This window comes from Charadrius vociferus, unplaced genomic scaffold, assembly GCF_000708025.1.
Source record: "Charadrius vociferus isolate BGI_N301 unplaced genomic scaffold, ASM70802v2 scaffold450, whole genome shotgun sequence".
NCBI classification, from domain to species: Eukaryota; Metazoa; Chordata; class Aves; order Charadriiformes; family Charadriidae; genus Charadrius; species Charadrius vociferus.
Genome location: NW_009646931.1, coordinates 3,687,490 through 3,700,497, shown reverse-complemented (window position 1 = coordinate 3,700,497; position 13,008 = coordinate 3,687,490). Strand labels below are relative to the sequence as shown.

General features: G+C 40.7%; 1 protein-coding gene across 1 annotated transcript in view; it reads right to left on the bottom strand.

Annotated features, from left to right (window-relative positions):
• Positions 1-1,066: 1,066 nt before the first annotated feature.
• ADAMTS12 (ADAM metallopeptidase with thrombospondin type 1 motif, 12) overlaps positions 1,067-13,008 on the bottom strand; it is a 165,669-nt gene continuing 153,727 nt past the window's right edge. The window contains exons 21-25 of the mRNA XM_009894723.1: positions 10,228-10,380; positions 7,311-7,484; positions 5,475-5,621; positions 3,394-3,547; positions 1,067-1,302 (exon numbers count right to left, since the gene is read on the bottom strand). Coding sequence (XP_009893025.1) covers positions 1,067-1,302; positions 3,394-3,547; positions 5,475-5,621; positions 7,311-7,484; positions 10,228-10,380 — 864 coding nt within the window. The remainder of the gene's footprint in view (positions 1,303-3,393; positions 3,548-5,474; positions 5,622-7,310; positions 7,485-10,227; positions 10,381-13,008) is intronic.

The following is a 13,008-nucleotide window of genomic DNA, read 5'->3' as shown; positions in this document are numbered from 1 at the left end:
AATGCCCAGCTTTGCTTCAAAGGGTCCAGTCTGCCCTCCCTAAAGTTTGTTCTGCCATTTTCTTCAATAGCAAAGCAAATATGCTATTTGGCTAGTGGTCTCCTAACACCTGAGGGCCAGAGCTACGCAGACACTCTGGGTCTCAGGCTCCTGTCCCAGATACCCTCACCCTCACTGTGATCAAGGATTTGCGAAGGGGAAAAGCTTGCTGTGCGTGAGGTGATAGAGTACTCTAGTGCACGTGGGCTTACACTCTGCTAGGAGAGACTGGATTAAATGAGAGCTCTATCATCAACATCGGTATGAAATACAATTGACCTACTAAGGTGGTAGATGCAAACAGCTTTGCTTTCACAGTACCAAGAAATGTTGCTTCAAACATATTTGGGAACTTAACATCCCATATTTGGTGAGGTTTCCAGATTACACCAAGACATTTGTAGCAGAAGAAAACTGTCCAGGACAGGCTATTGCTGAGGTATCCTTTAGAGGTTCAGTAAAGTACTAAACGAACACTTTTTCTTTTGAAAAGCCCAATGTTTCAGTTCGGTCTGCATATCATAATCAGTTATTATAAAAATCTGCTTTTACATTTATGAAGTGAGCAAACAATTTAGAGAAACACTGCCGCTTCACCTTGATTCCTAAAACCACAGAGGGACCTGGCCCACAGCACAGGTCTGTGTCTGCTGCTCTGTTGGCTGCCTTCACTCAGCACTCTCGAGTAAGTGGTGCTGCCATTTCAAATGGGTTTCAGAAAAGAGATGGAAGAAAGAACAAGTAAAACATTCGTTTAAAAAAATAAAAAAATTATTGCAAGCTTGTTTCTAGCCTCTATGCATGCCTAAGAAGCACTAGCTGCTGATACATTGCAAATTATGCTATGAATTTTGGACTATTACAGAGAAAAATTTGAAGTGGTAAATTAGGACTGATAACCCTAAGGGATGTGTTTTCCCAGTTTTGAGCACAGATTTACATTTATGTTGGATGGTTCAGAAAAAAACAGATGAAACATAAAACCTGTAAACAGAAGCCCTACTCAAAGCAACTAGATTAAAAACAGCTAGTGCCGAGCAGCTTGGTTGTTATTTTCTTGGTTTTGAGGTGATTTTCTTCTAGCTTTAGTGTACTTTTGTTGTTTGAGGCCTCGCTGATCCCAATATCTTGCTTTGTTACGAATTCGGGGCTGACCACACGTGAAGCAGCACTGAGTCTGTATTGACGGCAGCAAGCACTTGCCGATGCCTTTCAGCCTCTGGCAGAAGTGAACCGACAGCTGGTCTTTGCTGCAGGGTAGCCCTATAGTGGAGAAGATGAGAAGAATTAGCTATAGCTTGCTGACAAATCATCTGTATTTCTGTTAATGCTTTACGCCAGACAGTCATACCTATTAAGTCTCTTATTTATGATGGCTTTCTTTTCCTTTGTGTTATGGTCAGCTTGATCCCCCTGAAATTTTAGGACTTTTAAGTGAACAGGCCCTATTAAACTTCACATGACCTTCTGTCTTGGAAAATACAGCACTCTTTTATTACTGTTCAGTGAGGCTTTACTTTTTCAGCAGACATAGCTGATCTATGTTCTGCACTTCAATGTTTCTGCTTTTAAGAACTGTCAGATAAAGTCTAGCAACAATGATTTGTGAGTCTGGTACTTTCGCATTCTTGTAACAGTGCATTTAAGACAAGCGCAATGGGCTGGCAACATGCTGCAGAGCCACGCAGGGCAGGCAGAAGAGCATATACAAGGCACATGCAGCTACACATTCAGCTTGAATGCTTCAATTTCTGCAGCACCAGAATAAGCCAGGGATTGGTACTGTATATATTATGGTGCTCATAGGTTTGTGGTAGCTTTAATGAACTGAGATGTGTCAGATTTAGTTAGATATTACAAATTGTGGGTCCTCAGCTGTGAGAAGAGGTGGCTAGGGCGAGAGTCGAGATTTACAAAAGCAGGAAGGTGGTGCATTAGCTGAAGGCAAGGCTGACGTCCAGCAAATCCCTCAACACTAGAATTAAGGAAACTCAATGAAACTTGTATAAAGGTAGCTTAAAACAGATGAAAGCACTTCTTTTCACAGCAGGCTGTGAACTTCTGGAACTTGCTGCCACAGGAAAGGGTGGAAGCAGACAGCATCGCAGGGTCGAAAAGTGATGCAACGTATTAGTGGAAAAAGTTACACAAATTTAAACTAAAAGGCACTGAAAGGTGCACCTTTAATAGTCTTAATAAGTCAGTTGGGAATGCTGGAGGAATACCATGGAAATGAATCACAGGAAAGGACTAAACTCTTGTATTCTCCCTAAGTAGCATCTTCTAATGCATTATTGGAGACACAATATTGGGTTGCACGGACCACTGATCTACCCAGTAAGTAATTTCTTATTCACAGAAATAACTATTGCTAACCTGTATAGATAGTATTTATCTTAGTCTGTCTTTCTGAAGGTGAGAGGGACAGGAGATAAGCAGACCAATTCAACCCTAGGGCAATACATGTGCTGAAAATCTTTGAACAGCAGGAGTGATGCATCACTCAAGTGTATTCTAGATCTGTACTGCCCTTAGGAGTCAACCTCTTGTCTCATTGCCAGATTGGGCCCTTACTGCTGACTTGCTAATAGGGAAGAACCCTCCTCCAAAAGGCCTTTGAAGGCTCTTCCAGAAGGGCCCCGAGCTGTTGCTGCTCTTACCTGAGGGTAGCTGCTGGATACTGCAGTACACAGACTACAGATAAAGGCAGCTTTCTGTAAGTTTTCTCCCTCCCCTGCCACTTGTTTTCTGGGTTATTAACCATATACACAACTGGGCTCCTGGGCTCTTGAAGGACAGAGGTACAGGACACCCCGAGTCACAAGAGGACTTCCCTCCACCTTCTCATTCTGGAGACAGTCTCACCCTGTGGAACACTGAATTCATAGTGCCAAGACTGTATCTGGGTCCACCACCAGTCAGATTCTTCTTACAGTGCCTGTCTCACTTTGCTTGCTTGCCCCCCCAGTTCAGAATCTGTGGTTCCCATAGGGGTATCTGTGTTAAGAAATGGCATCTGTTTGGTCTCAGAGCATGTCCTTCCACAGCCCTCAGAGCAGCCTCTGAGTTACCTAAAACAGGTCAATACAAGCAGACCTATTTATTTAGTTGTGGCATCGCAAATTAGGGATGTGTGCTCAGAGAACTGCATTCTCCATCGTGGCAACATGAGGCCAGTAGGGCTGGAGAACACGACAACGTGATTCTGCCAACTGCAGCTGAGCAGTAGCAGGTTAGGCTGACCTATAACGACTGAGCCTGTAGTATTCACAACAAGCTGATAAATTGGGTCAGCTCCCAGTTTTTGCAGAATCTTAGGACAAGTGAAAAGCTTCTTGGAAACCTGTATCATACCTGTACTTTTCCTGCACTGTTGCAGATTGCATTTCTGATACTCCATGGGCTTGAGTTTATCCACACACATATTGTTATCTTCAGTTTCATTCGTTTCTGTATTAATGCACTTCACAGCTCTTTGCTGAGTGCCCCCTCCGCAAGAAACGGTGCACTGAAAGAGAGTAATTTTAATATGTATATGAAAGTCTTTCACATGGAAATTGTGTAATATGCCAATATTTGATCTGTGAGGGGAAGCTAAAAATGTCATACAATTCAGAACCAATGGCATGAAAATATTTTGTGTACTGTATTCTTCATTCAGATAGCTCCACGGTGCATTGTGGCCAGATTTGGCAGGACATGCCAGAGGGGTGAATAGTACAAATACAGCATCTTGGAATGGGTGAGTGAGATGACTTTTCTATGAAGGAGGATGAGGATGACCTGAAATGCCAGTCCTACAAAGTAAGAAAGTAGTAGTACTGCGCACTGACATTTTTTGTTTCCTGTGTTTTCTCACTATCTAAAGTAAACATGAATAATCAATTGCAATATTAGGTCTAGAAATGACCGAGCTGAAGATTTAAAAAAAGCTCAGTGAGATGTTTTTTCTTTAGTGACATTATACTGTGGTTACCCTTTCTTTATGACAATGAAAGAACTACCAGCTGCTTGTTCTGGCTGCACACGTATGGCCCTAAAAGAACATTTTCAAAACATTTTCCTGTACTATTCTGTAAACATACTTAATTCTTCTGACATCCCAGAGCATCTGAAAACTCCAGTTAATTTTAAATTCTTTTTCTCTTCAGATGAATAGCGCCCAGCAAGATAAATACTTTAACGGATAGAGAATGCTGGCTAATGAAGGGCACGAGATGAATACAGGACTGGCACCTCTTTAATTTTTCTGCAAATTATCCTCTCTCTACTGTACATCTCTGTGCACAAGACACAGTATTACTGGTGTGACATAGATTAAAAGATCTTAGGTACTCTTGCAGCAAGTTTAGATTAATGTTTAAAATACCTTTTTTATAAAGTAAAATAAATGTGATTAATAAATCAGTAAAATAGCTGCTATACACTTTGGTATTCAGTTGCTTATTTTATGCATGTCCCAACATTTTCACTTCCATATTTAAGTGTTAGAGTTACACTAACCCTACATTACATTATATTCATACCCCATCTAATTGCTTTATGTCACAAACAACTCATTACATTTTCTGGGTTAAATGACTCGCCATTATTTTCTTATTTGTGGCTCCTGGCTTTTGGTGTTCTTTCAATGCTCTCTTCTGCTGTGAGGACTGTTTGTAATGTATGAATAGGTTTATTAAGGAAACTGGAGGGAAAGTTTTATTAGATACACCAGTTTCTTTATAACTAAACATGTATTGCAAATACTGGGAGGTTGCCCAAAGATACACCCCGTATTTATCAATTACATTTCCAGAAGCCAAACTAGAAGTCAAAAACCTTTGATTCAGAATTTCTGTTTGCATGGGCAAGTCCAATATTCCACAAAGTTGCTTCCCTGCCAAATAGTCTCCAACAGCAAAACATTACAATGATGGGAGAGGCTCTGGGAGCATAGACAGATCAAACAGACTGGTTGTACTTGGAAGGACTCAGCTAGGCATGTATCGGGGACTTCTATCAGCAATTCAAGCTTTTTTTTCCCCTCTCTAAAGATGCTCTGTCCTGTCATCCTCTTGAAATGTTACCTTATTCTATATCTAACTGAACATAGTTGAATTTATCACCCCGTAGCCCCTTGCAGCAGAAAATTCCAAATGTGTAATGGAAGAATGTCAATGGTAACTCCTTTTTTATTAGAAATGGAAAAAACAGAACCAGCTCTCCATCCAACAGCATCTAATGAAGCAACAGATGTTTATCACCTGAAGGAAATGAGATGGGCTGGCTCTGAAATGTTTAGCAATATTTCCAAAAGATCTTCCTTCATAGCCCCAGCTGTGCATAAGAAACTATACTTGCCATAGGCACTGAGGTTCACAGACAAGTGGATAATATGACCAAATATGGCCAACTCATGACAACAAATAAACCGAAAAAGAACTGAATCCTACCGGGCCCCATGCCTGGTTAATCCACTGTGTACAAGGTTGCCTGTTACATGATGCAATGGCATTAGGTCTTTTTGTCCAGTCACAGTAGCCGCCTTCTGGGCAGTAGATACGTCGCTTTTGCTGGCCACCACCACATGTTCGTGAACACTAACAAAAGAGGTGCACAAACCCATGAGGAGAGAAGTGGGAATGGATGAGAACCCAGAAACAGACCACAAAGACAGTAGGAAATGTTCTTCATTTAGAAATGTGGAGCCACAGGTAACAAGAAGCATGTCACTGACCCATGTGATGTAGAAAGATGTGCAGGGTAACCTGCAGACCAAGTCTTACAGTCCAGGTATGCAGAAAATCTCTGGACTGAGACATTTATTTCATTGTATGCTTGGAAAGAGACAGGGAAGATGCCATTATTGGTCCAAAATACTTGGTATAAAGCTGCTCCTGACATGTATTAATGCAAGGAATATAGGACAAGCAGTATAGAAGTGGCAACATAAACAGGCAACACAGAACTGCTCATGCAGTATCACTAACAACAGTAACTTCCCCCAATAGGAATGAGATTGGAAGTCACACGTCTACAGGATTCATCTGCCATATTTACTGAAGACACTACAAGTTCATGAGATGCAGCATCTCATTTTTATGAGGCAGTTGGTGACATTAAAATTCAACCAATGCATACAATAAATTAACTATTTGGCAATAAAAGCGTCATACAAAGACAGTTATTTTTAAAACATTTTTTGTCCACATTCTATTAGTCCGTTATTACTTCTCAACTGATTTTTACTATTATTCACTAAGTCTGCAGTAGAGCCTTGAAATACACCAAATATTTTGTACTCTGACATGAAATAAGGCGCCAAAGGCACCAGATATACTTTGAATAATGCATTGTTCCTGCCCTACGAGGAATTCAATGCCTATGGACAGAGGACCAGAGTTGACAGCTGATAAATGAACCTTTTCAGTCTGATTCTATCCAGTATCCGCAGCATGAAAACAACTGCCAGGGTTGGACAAATGGTTTTGTAAGGTATTTTTAAGTGGCAAACAAGCACAATCATTTGGCTACTCTTATTTTTCAACCCTTTCTGACAGCTCTGACAGGAAACCCACATACTGCACATAGGTCTCCTCCTTATTACAGGTGTGACCTTGCTTCCTTACAGTGGTCCGTAAGGAATCAATATGATCACTTCCTTTGAAATCCAAAAGCATCAGGTCCACAGTGCTGCAATCATTGTGGCGCTTTCTCCAAAGCTGCTTTTAGTGGGAGCAAACACTGAAATGTAATCAGACCACGTGCTTTAGCCGACATAAATACGTGCCTGGCTGCCTGTGAAAGTTTGTTAGCACAAATTTGTATTACAAAGTGACCCAAAAGTCAGATTTATCTTATGTCTGACCTCTGTCTCTGACCCCATAAAATTCCAGCATAAAAATGTAAAGGAAAAGCCTAAATTAATCATAATGAGAAAATAACATTAAAATGGCAGCAAAAGGGATCAGTGTGAATGAATCTCTTTTACTGATCCAACAGGATAGCTAAAACAAATCTTCCAGGCCATGTGCTTCTCTGTTTCATGGTATAGTAATTGACAACTCCACCTGTGTATCACATGCAATCTTAGGAATGATTTTGAGAAGTCTTACGAATGTCAGTGATAATTTTTGCTGTAACCATACACAAGGACTGCAGAGCCTCTGAGTAGTACTGGCTGCATGTCTTCCTTTGAGCAAAAGTTTAGGTAACAGCATGGGATCTAACAGTCACTGTTAATTCACAGCTAATTGCTCCTTCCCAAAGCTTCTTTTAAAGAAAAATACCTCATTCCAGGGCTCCACATGCCACTGCAAGCAAGGCTCCATGTTACAACTAGTGTTGAGTTGTGGTTTATATCCGAGTAATTGGCAATGAAACGGCCTGAGAAGTCGCTTTTCACGAACATCAATGCAGTGAACATCTCGGGTCTTGAAACCACCGTTGCAGTTAGCAGAGCACTGTATAGAAAATAGAAAGGGACATATATGCAAATGATGCTCCACTGAGGGGCTGTCCCTTCCCCTGTTGCAGAGGAGGAGGAGGAGGACGAGGAGGAGGAGAGGCTTGAGCTTTGAGCAACCCAACTCACGGAGGAAATTCCAGGTCACCCTAACAACAATCTGTTGTTTGGCTTAAAAACTGTGGTTTTCATCATAGCAAATCAGAACACGCCATATAAATATTTCCCTTTCTTTTCTGAAATATCCATTAATAACACGGATACATATTTAATTAGGAAATCTTGCCAGCTATTTCAAAAAACGTCATAGTGAAAGAGTCGTAATGCATAAATACTAAAAGCGACTCCTATATGCAGGGAAATTGTCGGTTCTTTAGTTGTTTCTGAGGGAGGGAGGGAAGAAAGAGGCACAGTTATGTGATTTGATTTCTAATTCAGCCATGGAAGAGGTAGATGTCCACGGCAGCAGATTGCTCAGGCTGGCAAAACTGCTCCTCGTCTTCGCCCATAGACTTGAGTTGCTGCTGATAGCACTGGGAGATGATGGCCTCATCCCACAGTAGCAGTTCCCACCCTCACCCTCCTCACTGCTCCACGGCACCAGGAGGATGCATACCCCAAAGCAGCCTGGGCGTGAGAGAACGGGAGAGAAGAGAGAGACACCCTGAGCCTCACTCACAGCCTGTGAAATCACCTGTCAGCTTGGAGCACTACTGGTGAGCCAAGCAAGCCCTTCCAGTCTCCTATTTCTCCCCAGAGCTTGCTCCAAGGCCTCATGCAGCAACAACAGGTTCTGTCCTGACATACCAAAGACCAGGACCTCTCCTGCTGCTGAGGAAGAATTAAATTTACAACCCCAAGGATAAGGACAAATATATGTTTCATTATTTTGCTTTCATCCAGTACTAAAGCAAATTCTGCCTACAGCACTGAATAACCTCAGATCAGCTTTCATCTTTTCCGCCATGATGCAATATAAAAAATGATGCTGTTCTCCTTTGCATAAATAAGCATTCTGCAGTTGAACAAAGAACCTGAATATAATACTTCCCCTGGGAGCTGAAGGATGGGTGGAAGGGGAGTCCATGCTCTTGTTTACAGAAGTTTCTGTCCCTCAGGATAGAAACAATGGATAGAAGTGCCTGTGCAAGGAACTGAGTACACACACAGCCCCAAAACACGTGCAAATTATATTTGGTATTAAACTCAGACTGTAAGATTTAGCGTGAAGCACCTTTCTTTTAGGGGAAGGGAAGAGGTAGATGACAGTAAAGGAATAGAGAAAGCTTTACTACACTAGCAGGGGAATACAGCCAACCTGCTGTGCTACGGTGCTTTATTTTTTTTTTTAAATGAGTAATGAGAAAAACAATTGCCCCTTGCAAAAGCAAAGAAAAATAGTGATTTTTATATATGAAATTGTAATTAGGTTGTTGTAGTTCAATTGCTGGAAAATAAGGGTAGCTAACACAACAGAAATCTGCCAGGAAAAGCCTTTTGTCTCAAACTGACCTCAAAATTGCACTGGCACTTTAAAACATTTGTTTCCTGTAATATTTTGTCATTAAACCTGATTTCTAGCTACTTTCTGTGACATAACTATCATCCACTTGTTGCAAGAGCAATAACATTTATGAAGAAAAAGTGAAGCTGAAAAATGCCCTACTGCAACTGGGACAGCAGAACGTCTATGTATCATTTAAAATTAATTTTGAAGGCTTAAATGTCATTATGTAATGCCTTGGCCTTGCCTTGGACTTTCTAAACAGGCATGTATTTCATGCACAAATCAATTCTATGTCAAAGAGCTCAATAATATAATGCAAGTTTTATAACTATAACCTTTTCTGCAGACTCTTCTTTGTACAAATCTGCCCTCTAGTCCAATGGCAACAACATTGTCTGCAAAAATGATACATATTAGGAAAGCTTGAGATCTATATCTTTTTCTTTATTAAATCAGCATTATTTCAAATAGAATTTTGTTGTTTATGTCTTTTGAGTCTTTAAAAATAGACCACTGTTTGAAGCCCCAGTTTTAGACAGCACGAAGACAAAATGTAACAAGTGTCAAGAAGTCACCAAAGTCCTTCCAGGTGTTCATCACACATCTCACAATACTAAAAAATAACTCAAACGCAATTTCCTGGGTTCCATTTAATACCTTGGACACTCTGTTGTACCTTGACCAGGCTTGTGTACATAACTAGGACCAAATAAGACCCTAGACATAACAGGCATTCTCCTCAACACATTTTTTCTTTAGTTTTTGTTATGTAAAACTTGAAAGGTTACATGAATAGGGAACAGACAATGTCATGTAAGAGATGAATACACACTGACAAGGGTGAATAGGAACATGCCAACGCCCCCTCGCAAATTACCACCTGCTTTTTAAAATTAGGATAAGCCTCTCGAGGCAGAGATCAAAAAGAAGCCACATGCAAATATGCAGAGCTTTGCCCTAGGACCTCCATAGAATATGGATGGTGAGCCCTGCTTTAGCTCTAGATGCAAGAGTTAATGAGCATGACCCCCACACAGGAAGAACAAAATTCACAGCAGATGCGTTTCCATAAATAACTTCCTCAGGAAATTAGTAAATTAGTGCTGAATGGTCAACTGGAAATCATGTATGCATTCACTGGGTAAATAATTATTTTTAAAATTAAGTGTTTAGAACTCCCTGCTCTTTTAAGTTAGTGATTTTCCTGTTCACACACAGCTATGGATGAAGTTACCTTGCTCCAATTTCCTGTTTTCCAGCTAGCACATGGGCGGAGATAACATTTTCTTGCAGGATCAGGCTTTTTTGTGTGCTGACAGTGAGAAGTGTTCCCGCTGCTGCATTCCACGTGTCTCCAGAAAGCCCCTATTCCACAGGTAGTAGAGCACTGCACCGGGGTGAGAAGAAAGCCCAGGGGCAAACTTAACATTAGTAATCATTCCAGAAACAACCCAGGTACCTAAAATAAATATCTAGAGCCGTTTTAGATGACCTAGGTTATCTGAGACGCCCCAAGGAAGATTTCAAACTCACCCAAATCTTACATAAGATTCTGAAAGAGGGTTTTTTGTTGCTTTGTCAATACCAATTCTGATTTATACCACAGAAACTGCTGCTTACCGAAACATTCTATATCTGTACCAGCTGTTCCACTGTTCCCTTCTGTCATCTTTGGGGATCCAAAGCAAAATGTCATTGCATCTGATTCTCATCACTGTTCCCTCTCCATCCCTAATACTGCTGATGAGATATTCAGCAAATTGAGTGCATGATGCTGAAAAGCTGAAATAAATTGTGTGAGACTCTTGGGAAAAGTGTGCAGGAAAAGGATTCTTGAAACAAAGAATTCAGAGAGTGGCTAAGTGTTTCCAACATTTGGGAGGGTTTTAGTGTCTGAGGTAAGAGAATATTGACCGTGCCAATCCAGATCCCAAGAGTGCACACTCTTCACTAAAGAAGTCACTATCATTATATTCTGATGCAGGAAAAGGTGAAATGTGGCCGAAGACACCCATTTACCTTTTTCTCCCTTTATAAGGGAGGAACAGTAAACCATACATGTAGAGTCAAATCCAACACATGCCAAGGTCCCTGTAGCTGGCATGACAAATAACATAAATAATCTTGGATTAAAACAGAATAATAATGAAGACAGCTACTGCTACTGTGTGGTTTGAACTACCTAAACAAAACTGGGACAGTTAAACAGGGAAAGCTGAGTAAGAATCCTTGGAAAGATGAAGCTAAGGCAGGAAAAAAAAGACCAGAACTGTTACCAGATTCCATCAGAGAAATGGAAAAATGGTTAATGGTCACAAGAAAGAATTTTTTAAAAACAGCACATTATGAAAAGCATGAATCTGCAAGGCCTCTGCAGCATGCCATCTCCAGCTTCCGAGATTCCTGGGACTTCTGTCCAAGAGGCCACAAAGATACTGCTAAAGGGGACTGAGTACTGATCTTCAGTTTTGCACAGTCACATACCTATCCAAGACAACCTGTCTGTTCAAGAAGATGGACTGTCCTTGCCTTGGTTGCTGACTGTTTGATGGCTCCCCCAAACCCTGTCTGACAACAAGACTTTATTGAAGGGCTGATTAGTCTTTGACCAAAGCCCCATTCTCAGCTCCAGGGATGATGCTGGGCAGATCATGCTTACAAACTTTATGTTCCTTTTTGAGGGACATGAAACACAGCAGGATTCTTTCAAAAAATGCTGTATGCAGGTACAGAGACAAGAGAGAAGGCGTGATGCCATAAATAACACTGGAAGAAAGCTTCAGCTTTCTTGACCATGGTTTCATATTCTGCAAAGGAAGATGACTGGAGGATGTAATTGCTCTGAAGATCAGGAAGAGTTAAGAGGCAGGCTTATTGCTTTTCCCTTTGACTATTCAGGAACAAAGACTTCTTCTTGTCGCAGTTGATGTCTCTTACAGACTGAGGAGGTTCAGGCCAGATACTGGTTTCATGACCAGTAACAGAGGGGCAGAATGAGAAGAACTGGTAGTAATGCTTTGGTACCCAGAAAGCCCTTAGAAAGGGAAAATGACATCCCATAACGACCTGGGAAAGTGATAGGAAAGAAGTTAAAAGTTACAGACAGAGGCATCGGTGTCACTGGGCAGTGTTTTGCCTACTTCAATTAGCACTCTCCCTTGGGAGGTAAGCGTCAACAGTGTTATGGGACATGTCACACCATTCCTTCTCAGTGACTATCACTATTCTTGGGCACTATTTATTTACTAGTATAGACCTAAGGAGCAAAGAAATATTAGAATATTGTCAGTCACTAAAAGAGTAAAACAGAGAGCACAGCAACAGATTTATCTAGGTAGATGTGGCAGTCTTGAAATTCCTTGGAGAGATGCCATCTAAAAACAGGCACAAAGTTTTACTAAGGACAGGTAAATAGAAAGAGCAAAAATAAAGTCAGAAAATTGTATACTAAAAATTAATTAAAAGTTACAAACAATAAGACAAGGTTCTGTGAATGTTAGAATCAAAGTGTGGGAGGGAAAGACAAAACCTTTATTTCATGAGAAAGGTAAGAGCTGACTTGTTTACAGAATGGCTGATTTTGGAAAGGACCTCTGGATGTCATCTTGTCCTCTCCTCCCTGCTCAAGCAGGGCCACCTAGAACCAGTTGCCCAGGACCTTGTCCAGATCACTTCAGAACATCTCCCAGGACACAGATTCCACAAATTCTCTTTTTCACCACCTTTTCTTCTTCAAAATTGAAGAAAAACAAAAAGTTAAATGTGCCAGGCTTCACATAAAATTAATTTTAACAAGAAACAATAGCTTGGACAATAATAGAAAAAGATTACTAAAACATTAAATAATAGTAAAGTTAGATGCATTAAGTATCCTCAAATTGATTTAATCAGCTCTGTGAAACTGAATGCATTGACCTTATCTCAATATTCATTCAAGTGTTCTTGAATAATCTTTGAAGTGTTGAGCATTTTTTTTTACAATACATTGGGAAAGTTCCACAGGATTAGAGAAGAA